Raw genomic sequence first — 21,241 nt, forward strand, 5'->3', positions numbered from 1 at the left:
CAAACTATCTAAGTCTACTTTCCCTCATCTTAGTACCTATTGGTGCTATTCCCAGTTTCCCTCGAATGCATTCAGTTACAATTCGATCTTTCCTCATCTTGCCGCTCATCCATATCAACAGCCTAATTTCAGCTACACTCATCCTATGAACATGTTGTTCCTTAACTGCCCAACATTTTGTCCCATAAAGCACGGCAGGTCTTCTAGCTATCCTATAAAATTTCTTTCAGTTGGAGTGAAAGATCACATAAAACTCCAAAAGAATGCTTAATAGATAATCAAGAAACATTCTAATTTAGAAACCCATATTTGAAAGACTACCATTAACTTGAACTTATATAGAACTTCCCAAATTTTTCTGAAGTCCTGTTCATAGCCTATTATGCACTAGACATCGCTAAGCCTATTATGGGATTCAGTCTATCACACAAAACCTGTAGAACCCACATAAGCTGCCTACTCCAACCAACCCAAAATTCATGTGATAAAAGTTGCATAGAAGCCTAAAACCTCCTCTTCAACTACTATTTTGCTATTAGTATTTCCAAAACTAATTATGTTCTCCTAACACACCAGTTTCCTAATACTATTCAACAACTAAATCAAGTGGGAGTTTTGCGCTCTCCATGCCAGTCCCAAGCCCAGATAAAGGAAGGCTGCACGGGTTGGCAGACGATGTTAAATTTTGGCTGCAACCTTTTTTGTTTAAGATTGCAAATATTAATATAAGCCAAAAGGGGAAAAAAAAAAAAAACAAAAAAAAAACAAAAAAAAAACAAAAACAAAACAAAGAAAACAAAAGAAAGAAAGCAAGGAAAACAGAAAACCCTAAGGGACTATACAACTCGAGATAGGGGCCAAGCCCCAACAAAAGCACCAAGGACTAAGAACATGCAGATCTAAGGGCGAGATGCTAGAAGCCCACTCATTGACGTCTTGCAACATCTGAGATAAGACTCGATTCAGAGAAGAATGAGTCCTAAAACGTGCACAAGTTACACTCCCTCTAGATGGCGTTATCCTGTATCGGTATTGGTTGGCATAATGGTGCTCTCTGATACCGATACGAATACGGGGGTGTAACGGTGAAACGGGGGTATAACAGCCCGTAATGGTGCAATTTTATTTTTTTGCCAAAAAAATATGAAAAAATATGAATTAAATCCAGAATATTCTAAGCATTCCAAATATGCATTCATTTATAAATTGGAACATGTTTATGGTGGTGTAACGGTCCACTCTTTGGTGAGAAGTTGTATCGGATTGTCTGATGAATTTATGAACCAGACAACCTGGATTTGATTGCAAAACTCATATATTTAATTTTCTAACTATCTACTATCAATGATAGATATATTAAAATGAATGTAATATGAAAATATCTTACATGTGTAATATATTTGAATTTAAAAAAAAAAAGCCGAAAATAGTGCGTAAATAGAAAAAAATTATAAAAAAATATAAAATGACAACAACAATCTGTAAAATGGATATTAACATGTTCCACTATGATTAACACATCATATTCTACCATTAAAACAGCAAAACATTCAATAAAAAATGATTTTTCGAATTTTAAAAAAAAAAAAGGCCAAAAATAGTGCGTAAATAAAAAAAATTTATAAAAAAATATAAAATGACAACAACAATCTGTATAATGGACATTAATATCTTCTATTATGATTAACAGATCATATTCTACAATTCAAACGACAAAACATTGAATAAAAAATATAAATACCTATTTTTGAAAATTTTCTGGAAAATGGCCCACGGAGCTTCGAATCAAGAAAATCCTTAATATAAGTTGTTTTTATCTGTAATATCAAGCTAAGAGTGGTTGAAAATAGCAATAAAATAATTTAAGAAGAGTTTGGAAGAAAGAAGTTTTTAAAAAAGTGAAAAAACAGACCTTAAAAAGCTTTTTTTTTTTTTTAAATGGCCGTTTTTTTACCGTTCCGCCCTGACCGTTACGGGCCAATAACAGCCGTTACGGCTACAGAATCGGGGGGAGACCCGTTACAGCCCCGTATCGCGTAACGGCCACTGCCGTTACCGATACGTATCGGCCAATACGGCTATATTGTAACGGATACAGGACACCCTGCCCAAAAGATTGCAAGGATGAAAAGGCGCCAGCAAGATCTCGCGGCAGCACCTCCCCTACCACCATGCCAAGTGAAGAGGAGGCTAATGACTGAAGAAGGCATAACCCAAGAAGTATTCAAACCAGTCAAAAGTGGCCAACCAAATATTAGAAGCGAATGGGCAGTGAATAAATACATGATCGATAGATTTTGCATTCTTCATACAAAGCAGGCAGGCAGAAGCATGCCTCGTCTTTGCAAGTTGTCAATAGTAAGAGTATGAACTCTGGCCAGGATCCAAGCAAAAGCCACAATTTTTTTTTTCCGGGTTCCAAACAATGGAATCCACAGCTTTAGGAGGACGGATGTGATTCAACAACTGACCAAAGAATAACCTCTAACTCATTATTTTTAAATGCATAGTCTATCATATAATTGAATCACCCTTTGTGGACATAAAACCATATCATGATACTTGTAAGACCAGCTTATACTGTTGACTTGTTAAAACCAACCCACAATTCATGTACGAAACTCTTTACGCTCCTTATACTTCTTTTTTGGTAAAATGGTTCTTTCTCTACCTGATACACATAATGATCAGGAAGGTTCGTTCCACATAATGGCATCATCCTCAAAATCCATCTCACATATTGCTTGAAGACTCTTTTAAACTAAAGCCTGCTAACACGTTTATAACCCTTTCAGTCTTAATTGCATAAGTGGGTCCATAATAACCTATGCATGGAACCACGGTTTCTTAAGCACCATACTACATCCTAGTTTCAGGCTTGACAAAGATGGGCTGGCTCAAGTTTCTTTATGCATGGCTATAACCTTGCTGAGACAGCCCTGAAAGTAAACCATGCAAGATGCATGGGTTGGGTCATCAATCCACAGTAAAGTAATTTACCTGTTAGAGTGCAACAATAGATAAGTTTGCAAGCCAGGTTAAGAGAAACTAAAACATTCATAAGGTAAAAACCGTTCTTTTATGAATGAAAAATAAAATAAAATCTTCCAACGTGATTTATAGGGGAAAACATCGTGTTTATAAGTTCTTTCATGATACATCAAGCTCTTGATGGTTAGTGAATCAATAAGCATATGATGAAACATTAAACTAAGTACCCATGAAAAACCCAGAGAAGATTCATGTCATTACCTTAATCATTGTATCGGTATGCAAAGAACTTCCACATGGGCAGCAAATCTTCATATCCAATTCAAAAGAATCATCAACTTCTTCTTTGGGCTTGGCACCACTCAAACCTGAGCCATTCTGACCCGTCGATGCTAAATCAGTAGCTCCTTGAGCCTGCAATTTTCTGCTAGGAACATTGAGAAGTAGCAGTTCACTAAAGGCAAAGGATAATAAATGTCGCACGCACTTGAAGATGAAAACTGCAAAATTAAACTTTGAGAAAAGAATAAAAAACGAGGAACGATTGTTGAAAGGAAGAGTAAAAAAATCATCAATATTCATATAATTTGATATAAATGGTGATGAAAGTCAGGTTTCCTGAGGGCTTGTTTGAGAGCTTGGAAAATATTTGGAAGGAATTTTTTTCCAAGAAAATTACACTTTTCCCGTTTGTCAGTTCATTTTGGGGTGGAAAGTAAAATCAAAGAAAATTATTATGGATTTGAGGAAAGCATGGGAAAGGAAATAGCGTTTCTCAGGAAACCCTATTTCTAGGAAACTATGGGAAGGAACCATTGTTTCCCTGCTTGTTTTTCAACAAGATTTTCCTGAAATTTTGCGGGCTGTTTTCAAATTTGTTGTTTGGCAAAACAAATTTTCTTCGGAAATTTTTCCTTGTAGTTACTGCCTTACTAATGAGCTAGATTGACACATAGCACATGTAGGACGCTTGAAGATGAACAATGGCATATGTGGCAAATGTGGGGCACTTGAAGCCGGATGGTCGCACATGCAGCACACATGGGGAACATAAGGCTAACAATGACACTTGCCACATGGAGAGATTGAAAGATGGAAGATGGCACATTGTCACATGTGAGATGCTTTGCACATGTGGAGCATAGGCAAAGATGGTGGTGGGGCAAGTGGCACTAACGTTTTTAGTTTCGGTATTCGATGGATGTATCGCACCCGTGGGATACAAAAACATATCAAGTATCACATGGGAATATGTATTTCTGTTTTTTGGAAACACAGGGAAATTGCTCAAATTTTTTAATGAAACTTCAAGGGATGTTAAAAAAAGACATCATTACACACTTAGAAATCAAAAGATCACAAAAAATAAATGCACATAATAAGTTTCCTTCATATAGGATCCTAAACTATGCGTTGTCTGCAGAAGTGATGCAACTATATTCAAATCAATTCATATCACTTACGAATCTAAGGAGAAATGTATGAAAACACAAGAAAATTCTTGAATATTAAGGCTAAATAACTGATGATCAATCTGGAATTTAAAAAATAATAATAACATTTTTTTATTTTTTAATATCTTTAATTAAAAATCTTTCTTTATCAAAATTCCAAAAACTTCCGTCAATCGTAGATCAGCCTCCAACCACTCTAATATAATTTTTCCACACTAATTGCAAGTTAAATGGGTAAAATTGAGGAAATTTTGGATTTTCTCCAATTTTCCCCAAACTTGCAAATCAAAAGTTGAAATCCATAACTGAGCATGCAAAACATGCAAAATCATGGATTTCATCTTTATTGTACTAATTCCAACAGATTTACAAAAAAAAAAAAAAAAAATTTGACTACAATCGAAAATGCTCACTGTTGCAATTCCAGCCCAAACACCTCTGTTCTCGATTTCCACACCCATACCCACTTGTTTATCAAACAAATTGAAGAGCATTGGTAGAAATAGCATCTGAATGGATTAGAAGCAAATGATTTGAGAGAAAATGCTATTTTAAAGGGTTTTCTAGGATTTCTTTTCCAAAAGTACATAAGGGGGTGTCGGTTAGAATGTACAAACAATACTATCAACTGTTATTGTCGAGACAAGGAAAAATGTAATGGCAATATTTTCAATATATCGCATTGTATCGATATTTCACAAATACGATGAATATAATGTGAAACATCATGCATTGCCAGGGAATCTTGTGATTTCTGGGCTGTTTTGTGTCAATCCACCTCGATATTGTTGGTTGATACTATTGATATTGCAAAAAAAAAAAAAAAAATGTAAGACGTGGCTGGCAAACATGGGTTGCAAGCAAAGATAGTGGCTCGTGTGGCAAATGTGAGGGGATTGAAGATAGAGGGTGGCACCTGTGAGGGGATTGAAGATAGAGGGCGGCAACTGTGGTTTTGACTAATGAGAAACCCATTTTCATTCTATCATGGGAAAATGTTTCCTTCCTTCCCATAAATCAAACAGGTTCATTGATAATCCCCTCCAAAATTTTCTCACCTCCCCCCTCTCTCGCTGATTTTTTACTTTCTAAGAAAACTTTCATCTACATCTTTTTCCTCTCCCCCTCTAATGCAATTAATATGGACCATCCGTTCACCTAGGCATTGATCAAATGGTAAGGATCAATCCATCAAAGTGATTTCTGAAAGGGATGGGCCATCAAAGGTGTGTTGCACATGATGGGCGATCTAGAACAATGATGGTACTCTTTATATTAATCAATATGAACCATCTATTCTCTAAGCCATTGATCGTATAGTCATGATCATCCAATCAAAATGATTTTTGAGAGGGATGGGCCATCAAAGGTGACCACATCGAATAGATGGTCCAAATCGAGGGTCAGACCTTTTCTAGCATAATCAATATGAATTGTCCATTCTCCAAGCCATTGATCGTATGGTTAAGATAATCTGGTCAACGTGATTTTTGAGAGGATTGGACCATCGAAGGTGGATCCTCGTTATGGATGGGCCACATCAATGATTAAACCTTATCTAGTATAATCAATATGGACCATCCGTTCTCCAAATAATCAGATGTTAGGATCATTCAATCAAAGTGATTTTATAAAGGGCCATCAAATGTAGACTGCACATGATTAACAATCTAGATCAATGCTCTAGACCTTTCTGGTATGATAAATATGAATCATCGATTCTCTAAACCTTTGAATAACTGGTTAGGAAAATCTGATCGAAGTGGTTTCTTAAAGGGACAGACCATTAAAGATAAGCTGCATATGATGCATGATCCAGACCAATAATCAAACCTTTTCTAGTATAATCAATATGAGTTGTCAATTCTCCAATGAATTTGATCATATGGCTAGCCTCATTCAATCAAAGTGATTTTTGAAGTGATGTGCTGTCACAGATGGGCGTCACAAGATGGACAGTCCTGATTAATGACTGCACATTTAGCATAAGCAAGATGGATTGTCAATTCTCCAAGCCATTGATCAAATGATTAGGATCATCGGATCAAAGTAACTTTTGAGAGAGATGGCCATCAAAAGTGAACAACAAGTGATGGATGGTCCAGATCAATTGTTTGTGCTTTTATAGTATAATCAATATGCCTATTCTTCAGGCCATTAGTCAAATGGTTAGGACCATTCCATTTAAGTAATTTTTTTATAAGGATGGGCCATCAAAGGCTAGTCTCACTTTCGGACAGTCCAGATCAATGATCAAACCTTTTCTAATATAACAAATATAAACCATCCCTTCCTAAAGCTTACATGGCGGGGCCCACTTGGCAAGGGGAATGGTGGATTAGTACCATCCTGGCCATCCGATACAAATGGTCATTTACGAACAGTTTGCATGGTTCATCATTCATTGGTAAACGTAGATTCCAAGAAAATAACTCCCAAACATTTAAAAGGGGAAAGAGGGGAAAAAAGTTTCCAAGAAAAAAGTAACTTTCTTTACTTCTATTTTTCTAGATCCCAAATAGTCCCTTACAAGTAAAGCGGGAGGAAATTTGGAAAGTTAATGAGAGGAAAGAAGCATGATAAAGGATTTCAGAAATGTAGAAGAGATTGAAATATGTTTTCCAAATCATCAATGAAAAAAGACGACAATATAAATGCTTGATTCTGCAAAGAAGATTGATGGTGATAAAGAAGAAGGACATTAATTAAAGATAGAGAAATCTAGAAAGGCTTCTAGAATGCAAGTATAATCTGCCAAAAAAAAATTCCCTGTAAGCGATGAACCTTAACAGTGGGTTGGATCCCAACTGGTTATTGATGATGTTTGGGAAAGATGTGAAGGTGACAGATGTTGATATACCAAATGGCATATTGGGAGATCGCAAAATTTTGCCTTCATGAAGCTTTATTAAAAAGATGAAGTTGATAAGATGGTGAAACGGTTCCACCAGAAAAGGGATGGAGGAAGAATCCTATTGGTTTCCATGGAAAGGTAGGAGAAGAACAAACAATTGTTTCCAAAGAGGTGAATGATCAGCAGAGAAAGGAATGATTGACTCAAGTGTCTAGTGAAAAAGTACTACAAAATCAACCCAGGACAAGGGAATACCATCCTACATAGAAGCAAAACTTAAAACCAATAGATCTAAGGTTCTTGGTCTCTAGCGAGTGAAGTTAAAAACAGCAGTCGAGATTGTTAGGAGTTCCAGTTCCATGCATCCGTCAAGGCCGAGAAGAGCCCGGCAGCTAGAGGTTGATGAGCAGGGATGGGTGCATTTGTTCTGGTTCGCCAAGTGACCATCCCCTAACTTCCCTAGCCATGTCTCTGTCATTCAAGGATCAATTGATGCATCAATAGGAAGTTCTTCGTTGACGCTCTAGGATGAACAATAGAGGCACGTGGAGGTATTGGCTCTCACTATTGATCAAATGGAGGGAACCATTACAAAGGACTTGAGGAATTTGTTATTAGTTTCAGTTTTGTATCCAATAATTTGGAATCTTCAAGAGGGATTGATGAAGACGAATTGAAATAGACTATACTGGTTGTATTTCATAAACCCCTTTTACAAGAGTCATATCGATGAAACTATTCATTGAACCGTAGAAGTCTCTTAAGTTCAGTTGCTGAATAGTATAGTTAAGTTTATTCAAAAGCTTTTAGTATAATTCTAACTTCCAAGGGGACATTCAATATAGATTGAATTAAATAGTAGTATCAACCAATGTTGTCATTATCACACGATTTGCGATATGATTCGTATTGTATAGTCGTACAATATGAATCATACATACGAATTGCAATTCCAGATGAATCGTACGATTCCTATCTGAATCGTACGATTACGATTCATATCGAATCGTACAATTCGAAACCAGTAGTGCCCGGTCAAAAAAATCTGTGTAGGTCCCTTAGTTAACCTTATATATATATATATATATATATATATATATATATATATATATATATATATATATATATATATATAAAATAAATTTTTTTAAAATTAAAAAAAAACATATATTTTGCAACTTTAGAGAGATTTTGGGGACTTTTGGAGCCTGCAGGCCATAGGAAACCTAGAGAAAGAAATCAAGATATCTCTTTCGTCGCTCAACGGAATTGAACGCCGCTTATTGCATTCAATTTCTACGTTGAAATAGGTAAGAATACATGTAAAATATTCAGTTATTACCTTCTATTTTATTTCTTTCATATATTGGTAAAAATATGGGTTTTTCAAAAAATAAAATATTTCGATTTTTTCTTTTTTCACGGTTTTTCGTAATTCTTTTTTAGGGCTTTTTTTGTTTAAAAGCAATTTATGCCCCCACATACATTATAATATCACTTCTTTTCTTTCTTTGGAGAGAGAGTGAGATTTTGAGTTTATGTGGGCCTAAATAGTTTTTTATTTTCAAGAGTTTTCTTATTTATTTTAAATGTAAACTAGTTTTCTCACATTTTTAATCAATTTGTAATCTTAATGTTTGTGTAGGGCTGCCTAAATAGTTTTTTTTTCTTAATATGTATATAGGCTTGACTTCTCACTTGTGTGTTGCCAACTTGCCATGTTGGTTCGTTTTGAGCATTGAAGATGGGAAAGACATCGAAGACGAAGGACAATGATCTTATGTGGAAGTATTGTTCAAAGATGGATGAGAACAATAATCTCCACCTAAGATGCAATTTTTTTGGGAAGGCATATTGGAGAGGTGTGTTTCGAATGAAACATCACCTAGCCCGAACAAAGAAAAATGTTGCGGCATGTCCTCAAGTAGGTGATGAGGTAGCAAAAAAATTCAAGAAGTTATTAGATGATAATGTTAGCGAGAAGAAGCAATAAGAAAAGATGGCATATGATGTTGGAAAGGTTCTTACAATTGATGATGTCGATGAAATGAGTGGTGGAAACAGAAAGAGAACAATGGATGATTTTATGGGAAAGAGTTGACAAAAAAAAAAAAAAAAAACAACGATGGAAGTGGTTACTGCATTAAGAGCCCGTTCTTCACACCAATGATGGAAGCGATTCCTGCATTTGGGCCAAGATTGAAGCTTTCGTCGTATCGTGAAGTGAGGAATGAATTATTGAAGAAGGAGGTTGAGTCAATAGAGAAATCTATTGATGCGTATAAGAAGGAATAAGGGAAGACCGGATGCACAATGATGTCGGATGGGTGGACCAATGGAGTGAATCGTCGATTACAAATTTTTTGGTTAATAGTCCAAGTGGTACGGTATTTTTAAGATCTGTTGATACGTCTGATATTTCAAAAAATGCGGACAATTTGTTAGGGTTACTTGAGTCGGTGATTGATGAAGTGGGTGAAGAGAATGTTGTGCAAGTATTTATAGATAGTGCATCCGCCTATGTGAAGGCGGGACAATTGTTAATGGAGAAGAGGAAGACATTGTTTTGGTCTCCATGTGTGACCCATTGCATAGACCTAATGCTTGCAAACATTGGAAAGCTGCAAGTTCATTCAGAGACCGTGGCAAAAGCAAGTGCCATAACGGTCTATATTTACAAACATTGTTGGGTATTGAATTTGATGAGGAAGCACGCAAAAGGGGAGTTGACTCAACCGGTCGTAACACAGTTTACTACGTGTTACCTTTAAAAAGCATTCATGAGAATAGAATTGGCCTGAGGTCGATGTTTACCTCCAAAGAATGGGAAGGTATCAGCTTCTCCAAGACCACAAAGGGAAAGCATGTTCAAGACATAGTTTTGGCCGATGTAGATTTGTTGTCATCTATTAAGTTTTGCCTAAAGACCACTCTCCCATTTGTCAAGGTGCTACAGCTAGTTGATTCAGATGAAAGGCCGGCCATGCGATATATTTATGAAGCGATGGATCGGGCGAAAGAGGCCATAGCAAAAAACATGGGAGATGCGAAGAAATGATATTCGGCTATATGGGAAATAATATACCAACAGTGGAATCTTCAATTGGATAGGCCCTTGCATGCGGCAGCTTATTTCTTAAATCCAAGATTTCAATATGATAACAATTTTCAGCTGGATTTAAAAATTAAAACCGGCCTATATGACTGTGTTGAAAGAATGGTCCCTGATTCAAGGCAAAGGGTCATCATTGATGAGCAAATTGACAAGATCAAAAAGAACTATGGTTTATTTGGAAGAGAGGCAGAAAATTTAACCTGAACAATAAAGCAACCAGGTAATTTTACTGACAATAATTTTGCTTCTTTGAGTTTGTTTGTGTGGCTATTACTTATATAAATTATATATGGTTGTGTTTTAGGTCTATGGTGGGAGAGTTATGGAGACAAGTGTCCAAAATTGCAAAAGCTTGGCTATTCGTATGTTGACTTTGACATGTAGTGCAACTAGTTGTGAGGGCAATTGGGGCACTTTTGAGTAGATGAGACATTATTGAATTAATTAATCAACTTATGAATTCACTAGTGACCACTAGCCTTATACTGTTACATTCATGGACTTGCGAATACATTCAAAGAAGAGGAATAGAGTTGAGCAACAAAGATTGAATGCGCTCATCTTTGTAAAATATAATCTCCAACTCGAAGTCTATCATGCAAAGAGAGAGGACCAAGGGCTTAATCCTATATGTTTATCAGATATGGAATCTGATGATGAATAGATCACGTAGAAAGAGGATCTCGCACTTCCTATAGATAACACCTGGATGGACAAACATGAATGCTTTGATGAAGGCTTGGAGGATGTGCAAGGTGTAGGCAAATCCACATCAAAACCGGATGGGCGGCGTGGTATGACTCGTATTCTTATTGTTTAATCCTGTAGTGTAGTCTTATAATTATTAATTAATAATTTAATAGCTTCTATTATAATGAATTTTACAACCACTATTTTGTAAGTCTTAAAAAACTTGTTCTTCGAAGCAAGGCAATGGGAAAAGCAGAAGTGAAAGTGGTAGAAGTAGAGGAGGAAGATGAGTTTATTTTGATATCAAATTTTGAAGGTGAAGCTGATGTTGATAATATTGACCTCATTGGTAATGAGGATGATGATGAGGGCGCAGCCGAGGAAGAATAGATTTTGTTTGGACTTTTTATTTGCTTTTTGAATTATAGAAACAAGTGAATGGTGCATTATACGAGTAAATGGAGATGGGGAAAATGTTATTTTTTTGAATTATATAGAAAACTTACATGTACATGGTATGAGAAAAGGGATTATTGTTTGAACTTGATTATGACATGATGATATATACATGATACATTTTTTTGTTTTTTGCATATTCATGACAAAATGGATGATTGATGTGGTTTTTTATTTTAATTTTATTTATAAACAATTTTTATATTTTGTTATGACATGTTTTATGAAAATATGAAGAAAAAAAAAACCTTACAATTTACGATACGATTCAGACCCTTGTATGATTTATGATACGATAACGATTATGACAACATTGGTATCAACCAGTGTTCGAAATATCGGTATCGTGTTACATATCGCACCCTTGAGATACAGATACGTATCGGTTAACGCATGGGATATATCAGTTGTATCGTATAATGTATCATTGTTGTTGGAAACAAGGGGAAACATTGGAAATTTTGGAATTTTTCAATGAAATTTCAGGGATTGTTAAAAAAGACATCAATACACCACACTTACAAATCAAAACATTACAAAAAAAAAAAAAACAAGTGCACGTAATAGGTTTTCTTTGTATGGGGTCCTAATCTATGCGTTGTCTAACTAAATTGATGCAAATATAATCAAAATTTACTCATATAATTCATAAATGTAAGTAGACATGTGGAAACACAAGCAATACATTAAAAAGCAAAAGAAGAATCACTAGATCAGGTTACGTACATGTTTGATTTTATGTTTGGACATACAGATTGCTACTGATTTGCGAGAAATTGGAAAATTTTTTATTTTTTTCAATTTTCCACAACTTGGTCATTTTCCTCCAAATCTCAAAATCGAAGCTCCCAATCCATGATTTTTCATGAAAAACATGATTTTCATGAAAAATCATTGATTTGTAACAATTTCACACTGATTTAACATAATTTACAGGGAAAAAAAAAAAAGAACGAAAATATGAAAAAAAAAAAAAAAAGCTCACCAGATCAAACATGTGGGATATGTCCCACTACTTCTGCGTTTTGTATCGCACAAGTGGGAGACAAGATATATCGTGGGATATATCGGCCAATATCGTCGATATTTAAAACACTGGTATCAACTACTACTACGTTATATCATTATCAAAGCACAGTCTCTCCAGGCCAATCATTCCATCAATTCGTCAATTTCAATCCACTTATCATCAAAGGTTACGATCAGTCAAGCTTTGTGTGATTGCTGAAGAGATATTCTAGAGTATGCTAGGTCAATGAATTGACAAGCAGAGGTGCATTAGCTAAGGTCATGGTTCACGGATCACAAAAGGTTGCTAAGTTGACTCCAATGCTGGTGATAGGGATGCTAGAACACAAACAAAACAAAAAACAAAAAAAAAACAAAAACAAAAAACTTCTACGATCTTCATTTTTCATCCCATGTGAACGGTGCAACCAAACCATGTTTCTTTCTAGACAGAGTTGCAGAGAGGCTCCAAAAACCAATGGCAATCATCTAATTGCGATGAAGAAACCTCGAGGCTAGATCCTAAGCACAATCGAAGAGGGTGGCAATTTGGAAGGAGGTGTTGACGTGAATATGTATTACCATAGTGGTAAAATGTGGCTTGGCAAGGTGGTCCTAGGGACCTAAGTTTGCAAGGACCAATCTTCATGACAAAGATGTGTCCAATACTGCAATGTATTATGGGGGTGGATGGGGTCACTGCCAGAGCAAGTGTTGATCAAAGGTCTTCTCTCTTCTTTTTTTAAGAAGATTATTATGTCATTAAACTCACCAAAAAAGATACATAACAACGAGTGAGGCAATAACAAAAGTTACGAAATGGAGGTTATCAAGACTACCTCGTCAAGAGGAAGGGCAGGCCTGGTTCAGACAGCATATGGATCACGGAGACAAAGCCTTAACAATGAGACCCAGATCTCCTCGACCATCACCATCGCTTTATTTTGCGACAGGCGATATCTCCTCAGCTAAGGGGAATCGATGAGGACATCTGAGTACTTATGGATAGACGATCATCACACGGGGGCCACGGGGTCCAAGTCGCATTCCTAGCAATCGTTGAAGACTTTACACTGGGTAGATGTGCGTGGGTTGCTTAATTGGAGCGTTTGGACCATTGGATTGCATGATCACATCGATCGGCATGTTGCATCGCGCACGATAGACCTTTGGACCATTCTTGATCATGATTTATTTGTTTGAGTAGTTTTTGCCATTTATTTTATTATTTTATTATTTTATGTTTTACTTGAGATAAGGGTTTTTTTTATACGAATTCTTTCCTAAGAGATGTTTTTTATAAAAGTCTCTTTCTAAGACTATAAAAGGTTTGCCCCCCTTTAGGGTTGGATTATTATGAATTGTTTGGAGTGTTTGAACTATTGGTTTGCATGGGCGCATCAATCGGCCCGTTGGATCACGCACGATGGACCTTTGGACCATTCTTGATTGTGACCCATCTTGATCGTGGACCATCCCATTGGCCACGAATAGTTTAGGATAGTTTAGATTTATTTGTTTTGAGTAGTTGTTGTCATTTATTTTATTATTTTTGGATTATTTTATGTTTTATTTGAGATAAGGGCTTTTTTATGAGAATTCTTCCCTGAGAGATGTTTTTTTGTAAAAGTCTCTTCTGATGCTATAAAAGGTTTGAACTAGTGTTCGAAATATCGATACTATCAGCCGATATTATCGTTATCGGCCCCCAACGAGACGATACCCGGGCGATAACGCCTGGAAGATACCAAAAATGCAAAAATTCAAATATCGCACGATATATCGTGCGATATCGCCATGCGCATAGGTGGAGAACAAAAAAATTTTGAATTAGATTTTAAAAAAAGAGAGAGAAATCGGAAAGTACCAGCGAAGATTGGTGATCGGAGGTGGTCCATTACAATATATCTGTGGAGATTTCTCAGAGATTTCGGCGAAAAATCGGGCCATATTGAGGAACCCCTTCCTCCGGAACGAGAATCGTCGCCACCGCGATCGTCGGAATCTCTGCGTGCGTGAAGGAGAGGGAAAACAAAGAAGAAGGGCGCGGCATGGGGTGAAAAGGGGTTTCGATCATGCAGTGGGTTACGGAGTGCGCTCTTATCGTACTCAGTAAACTCAGTTGGGCCAACCTTTAACGTATGTAGTCTATCCACGCCGTCCATCCGGTTTCCTTTCTAATTTAAGGGGTTGATATCTAAATTTAAGAATTTTAAGGGCCCACCTTAAAGGAGTCGGTCTTTCCACTGTTTTCTATGGTGGGGTCCACTCGAGCTCTGGATCTGACCCATTTTTTGGCTCATGCCATAAAATGATCTCTTCAAATGTATAGACGGTGTGGATACAAAAAATACGTCTTAGTGGGACCCACGTAAGTTGGTCACGTGGCATTGGGGCCGTCAATTATGGAAACAGATTGGATACTCCCCTGACACCAGCCCGCGGATGATGGTCGGTGCTCTGTGGGCCCCACAATAATGTATGTATTTCATCCATTCCGTTCATACATTTTTAAGGATTATTTTATGGCTTTATCCCAAAAACTAGAGAGATATAAATCTCAAGTGGACCACACCAAAGGAAAACAATAGTGATTGGATATCCATCATTTAAATGTTCCTAAGGCCCACTGTACTGTTTATTTGACATCAAATCTGTTGATTAGGTCATAAAGACCCAGATGAAGGGAAAAAACAAATATCAGCTAGATCCAATACTTTTATGGACCCCAAAAAGTTTTTAATGGTCAACGTTCATTCCACACTGTTAACTGTAATGTCGCCCAGTTGATATTGGAATATATCTAATTTTTTGTTTAATATCATAAAATGATATATAAAAATAGATGGACAGAATGGATGAAACACATACATCATGGTGGGCCCACAGAGCACTGACCATCAGCCATTGGCTGGTGGAGTAGCCAATCCGTTTCCGTAAATGACAGGCGACATGGTACGCTCGTCCCGAGAAACTCTATTGGGCCACCGTGATTGCATGTAGTTTATCCATGCCGTCCATCCATTTTTACTGATCATTTTAGGTGTTCAGTCCAAAATTGAACCATATCCACAACTCAAGTGGACCATACCACAGGAAATAGTGGAACTGTTAGTTTCTACCGTTGAAACCTTTTTAAGGCCCACAGTGATGTTTGTTTGTCATCCAACCAGATATTTATTTTTTCCCTTCATCTGGGTCTTTATGACCCAATCAACAGATTGGATGTCAAATAAACAGTACAGTGGGCCTTAGGAGGATTTTAATGGTGGATATCCAATCATTATTGTTTTCCTGTGGTGTGGTCCACATGAGATCATATCCCTATAATTTTTTGTATCAAGCACTAAAATGATCCGTAAAAATGGATGAACGGAATGGATGAAACAAATACATTACGGTGGGGCCCACGGAGCTGAGATGAACTGAAATCACAAATATTAACCTGATTCAAAACTTTTATGGGCACACGAATATTTCTACTGTGGATGTTCAATCCTTACGTTTTCAGCCCATTTGAAAATTGGATCCTGTTCATTTTTGGCTCTTTGTTCTAAAATGATCTCAAAAAATGGATGAACGGAGTGGATTACTCACAAACATCACGTTGGGCCCCACTTAAGTTTTCAGTGCCGGAACTTCCTGTAAATGGCTTGCGCAGGAAATCCGCGTCCTTGGATTCTCAGGACGCGTAGCCAGACCGGCTACTAAAGTAACGTCACCAAGTTCTGTGGGGCCCACCATGATGTATGTGTTGCATCTACACCGTCCATCCCTTTGGCCAAATCATTTTGCAGCATGAGATAAAGAATGGGTCAGATCCAAATTTGGAGTGGATCCCACCATAGAAAACAGTGGAGAGAGGGACGCCCACCGTTGAAACCCTGATCATGGGTCCACTGTGATGTTTATCTGAGATCCAACCTATTTATAAGTTAAGACAAACATGAAAAAAGGGAAAAAACAACTTTCAGCTTGATCAAAGACTTTTGTGGCCCCTAGAAATTTTTAATGGTGGGTGTCACTCTCTCTACTGTTTTCTGTGGTGGGGTCCACTCGAGCTTTGGATCTGACTCATTCTTTTTCTCATAGCCTAAAATGATATCTTCAAATGGATGGACGGTGTGGATACAACACATATACATCATGGTGGGCCCTTCAGAACTTAGTGATGTCACTTCATGTCCCCATTAATCATAAGTATATTTCTCAAAATTTACTTCTTCAGTTATTCTTTATCTTTTCAATAAATTGGTTGTGTTTTAATACATGACTACGATATATTTATAAATATCATGCATCCAATTTAAATATAGTTGCATTAGTTCAGTTAAACATTGCATAACTTAGGACCCTATACAAAGGAAACTTATTATGTGTATATTTTTTTTGAGATGTAATGATTTAAAAGTGTGTATTAAGGGGTTTTTTAACAATCCCCAAAGTTTCATTAAAAAATTCAACCATTTTCCCAATGTTTCCCCATGTTTCCCAAAAAGTGCGATAAACTATGCGATACAAACGATATATCCCATGCGATAACCGATACGTATCTGTATCTCAAGGGTGCGATACATTGTGCGATACCGATATTTCGAACACTGGTTTGGACCCCCTTTAGGGTTGGATTATTATGAACCATGAATGAAAAGAGTTTCCTCTCCTTTGCTATGTGATTTAGCATTTCATCATGCGATAGGATCGTTGGTGTGAAGCCATTTTGGGGAGCAATTCCCCTAATTATCCTCTCTCTCTCTCTCTCTCTCTCTCTCTCTCTCTCTCTCTCTCTCTCTCTCATCTCTGTTTATTTATCTTCTTCTTCTCTTTCTTCTTTTTTTCTTATGATTCTAAACCAACCTAGACCTAACCTACACCCTACTAAACCCAAGCTCTAGCCATGAACCGTACCACGGAAACAAGACCGCGTGAACAATGTCCGTACGGACAGCCCCAATCCGTGGCCCCCTTGCTTCAAATCTTTGACTTCCCTCTTCCCTTTGATCCCCTTTACAAAACCCCTAAACATAAACCCCAAACCTTAACCCTAAGATTCCCAAGTACCAAAATCCTCCATCTTTCCAAACCTTAATCCCCAAATCTGATGTTTGTATCGGAGCCCATAGGTTTAGCATAGGTTATCATATTCATTACATTTACGGTTGTTAGCGCATCCAGTGCATATAGAGTCATATAGAGTCATCTAGAGTTGTTTAGGCTCATCTAGGGTCTAGTCGAGTCTTCACCTTTGGTTTTCAAGGCATGCCTATGCGATCTGGGCGTGGTTTTGGTCTTCACCCTACTACCATGAACCTAGAACAGATGGATGAGACCCTTAACGCTATCAATAACCATCTAATGGCCATTGAGGCTCACAATAGAACCACCGCTACTCAATTGACCGCGACCAACGCGTGCGTCAATCAACTAGAAGCCTCCCTTCAAGTGAACCCCAATACTGGGGAAGATGTCCACTCTCAAGCCTGGGGTCAAGTTGAAGGTCGTGGACGTAGGCGTTGCCAAGGTGTTGGTCGTGGTGACATGCACGCGCAACCACATCATGAGCGTCATGACCACCATGACCCAGATGCGCATGTCATGAAGAGTGTTAAAGTTAAGGCCCTTAGTTTTGATGGTTGCTGGACCACAAGGCATTCTTCGACTGGATGGCAGACATGGACCACTACTTTGAGTGGTATGACATATCTGATGCTCGTCATGTGAGGTTTGCCAAGATGAAGCTGGTGGGCCAAGCTAAACTGTTTTAGATGAATGTGGAGAGAAAGGTGGAAAGATCCGGAGAGGATCCAGCCTCTCTTTGGGTTGAGATGAAAGAGATATTAAGAGAGAAATATCTTCCCCTTTCCTATCAACAGAGGCTCCTAGATCAATGACAATCCCTTAGGCAAGGATCCATGTCTGTAACTAATTACATCGCCCGCGTTGATGAATACATGATACGATGTAATGTTCAAGAGGACCCACTAGTCACACTGTCCCGTTTTTAGAATGCCGCCCAGAGATCCAACATTAGCTCATTCATCACGATGTAAGCACTCTAGAGCACGCCTATTAGGTGGTGCAAGAGTTGGAGCGGTATCTAAAACCGCCATTCGTGAGGCAGGTTGATCCAAGAGATTATAACATCGAGCCCACTCCGCAAGGAGCCAGACCCAAACGTTGGAACTCAACCCAAGGGTCCTACTAGTTCGAGACCCACCTACAAAGACAAAAAGGAAAAACAGTTGGTTGGTACTAGTGCGCGGGCCGATGAGTCCACGCAATGTTACAACTGCTGAGGATATGAGCATTTTGCACATCAATGTCCTACAAAAGAGCGAAATAAGGCCCTCGTCATTGGCGAGTTGGGTAAAGATGCGGCTAATTAGGGCGAGTACGAAGAAGAAGTTTATCCGCCCAATGTCACCGGTACTAGCGATGAAGAGGCTGAGCCTATTGAGACCGCACCCCCTGCATTTGTTAGGTGTGTCTTGGATCCCCCTCCCACAGTCACCATAGAAAATGAGAAAATCACGAAGAGGGGTGAGAGTAGCGAAGAGTCGAAACCTAAGTCTCTCATAAATATGAAAGAATTTGATAGAGAGGCTAAGGATGGTATAATAGAGTCAATTCTTATGTCAGTATCCCATAGGCCGTCAGAGTTCGCAAATCCATTTCATGTCATATCCATGATTCACAGGTTGAAATTAGAAAACGGATTAGCATGAACAATGTAACGCACAAGATATTTGTTGACTCTCATCATAGGTTCAAAGAGTTTCAGATATGTGACTATGTGATGATTCGTATGAGGCCCAAACGGTTTCCGCAAAGGGCCATCAAGAAAACTACAAGCCCATAGTGCATGACCTTATAAGATACTGAGTAAATTAGGACATAATGCATATGTTGTGTTATGGGGACATCAGAGGACCTACTTGAGTGTACCAGAGATGGAGGTGACCACCCACATCAGCGCAGCTCTCTGTGGATGGGAGACAAGTTCCAAATAGGGCCCGCCAGGCCATTTTGAACATATGAGCTACTTAGTAGACAGTTTTAGTCATGGAATTTTTATTTCGTGTCGATCCAACCGTTGGATCTTATCGATCAAGCCATCATGCCACCAGAACTATTAGATCTGGGCCCCTTAGACCCTAATCTTGTTTCATTTATGTTTTTTATTATTTTTAGGATTTATTTGCCTGTTAAGATTGATAGTAAGTGTTTTAGTTTGCTTTTTTTGGATGATGAGCCATGTCACTTAAGTGAGTGGCATTGTAATTTTTTTGGAGTTCTAATATAAAAGCAAAGGGGGGATGGAGGTCCAACCCTAATGGGAGCTTGAGAAAAGAAAAGGAAAAAAAAAAGGTCCTTGTGTTGAAAGGGTATTTTCCTCTTTATTTTTAGGTTTTGTGAGGAACCCTCCCTTCCAATTGAATTGTGAAAGGGTAGAGGCTTGCTTGGTGGTGGATTCCTCCAAGGTGCTTTCTTCCTCTTTCTCTTCTCCAACAAAGTACTCCCCTTCTCTTTTTTTCTTCTTTTCATTCCTTACAACTCTTCTAAACCCATCAAAATCCAACCCAATTCACCTCTCTTCTCTTTTCCCCTACCCATCCACGTGTGGACCCGCACGCATGCAAGTGCACCTGTACGGGCTGCCACGTGTGGTCCCCTTGTGGTACTTTTCCCTCCTTGATTCTCCTCCCAAACCCTATATAATCCCTAGATCCCTAATTCCCAAAAAAAAAAAACCCAAATCTCAATCCCTAAATCCCAAAACCCTAACGAAAATCTGATTTTTTCTATAAATCCCTTTCCCAAACCTGATTTTATTGGCGTCATTGTCTTTTCAAGTGATTGTTGCACTACCCATGCTAGATTGGAAGTCCCTACTTCCAAGTGGACCTCTCATAATATTTTATATTTTCATGCATCGCGTGTGTGATAGCCTAGTACCTTTGTGTTACAAATCTAAATTTTCTGAATCTATTATGTGGATATATCTGGTTCTAAATGTTGAATGCTGAAATTAATGCATAATTGATCTCACATCTTGCATCCTAGGTTAGCTTCAACCGTCCTACACCATTGTGAATATTCCACCCATCATGGGTTTTAGATATATATTCAAAGCGGAAGATCTTTTATCTTTTGAGGGTCCGGTACCTACACCTATTAGCCTTTATTCAGACCATCACCTTGATCCCGATGATAGCCCTCCCAACCTGTCCCATGACCCTTGGCCTATACCCGTCTATTCTTCACAGCATCTACCTCTTTTTTCATACACACCTACCAAGAGAGAAACGATAGAGGATATCTGAGATGAGCAAGTGGTTTCCACACGACATGGAGGTTATCAAGAATACCTCGTCAAGTGGAAGGGCAGGCCAGATTCAGACAGCATATGGATTACGAAGACAGCTTCAACGACAAGACCCAAATATCCTCAAGCATCACCGTCGCTTTATTTTGCCAAATGCGATATCTCCTCAGCCGAGGGGAATTGATGAGGACATCCAAGTACTTATGACTAGACGATCCTCACATGGGGTCCATGGGTAGATGCGCGTGGGTTGTTTGGAGCGTTTGGACTGTTAGATTGCATGGGCGCATCGTTCGGCCTGTTGGATAGTGCGCGATGACCTTTGGACCATTCTTGATCGTGACCCA

General features: G+C 38.1%; 1 protein-coding gene across 10 annotated transcripts in view; it reads right to left on the minus strand.

The window, feature by feature from the left end:
• LOC131243355 (E3 SUMO-protein ligase SIZ1-like) overlaps nucleotides 1-21,241 on the minus strand; it is a 119,089-nt gene that overhangs the window by 79,748 nt on the left and 18,100 nt on the right. For all 10 annotated transcript variants that reach the window (XM_058242659.1, XM_058242661.1, XM_058242658.1 and 7 more), the window contains one exon: nucleotides 3,253-3,415. In XM_058242659.1, the coding sequence (XP_058098642.1) occupies nucleotides 3,253-3,415 (163 nt within the window). The remainder of the gene's footprint in view (nucleotides 1-3,252; nucleotides 3,416-21,241) is intronic.

The sequence above is a fragment of the Magnolia sinica genome, chromosome 4, assembly GCF_029962835.1.
Source record: "Magnolia sinica isolate HGM2019 chromosome 4, MsV1, whole genome shotgun sequence".
In the NCBI taxonomy this organism is placed as follows: Eukaryota; Viridiplantae; Streptophyta; class Magnoliopsida; order Magnoliales; family Magnoliaceae; genus Magnolia; species Magnolia sinica.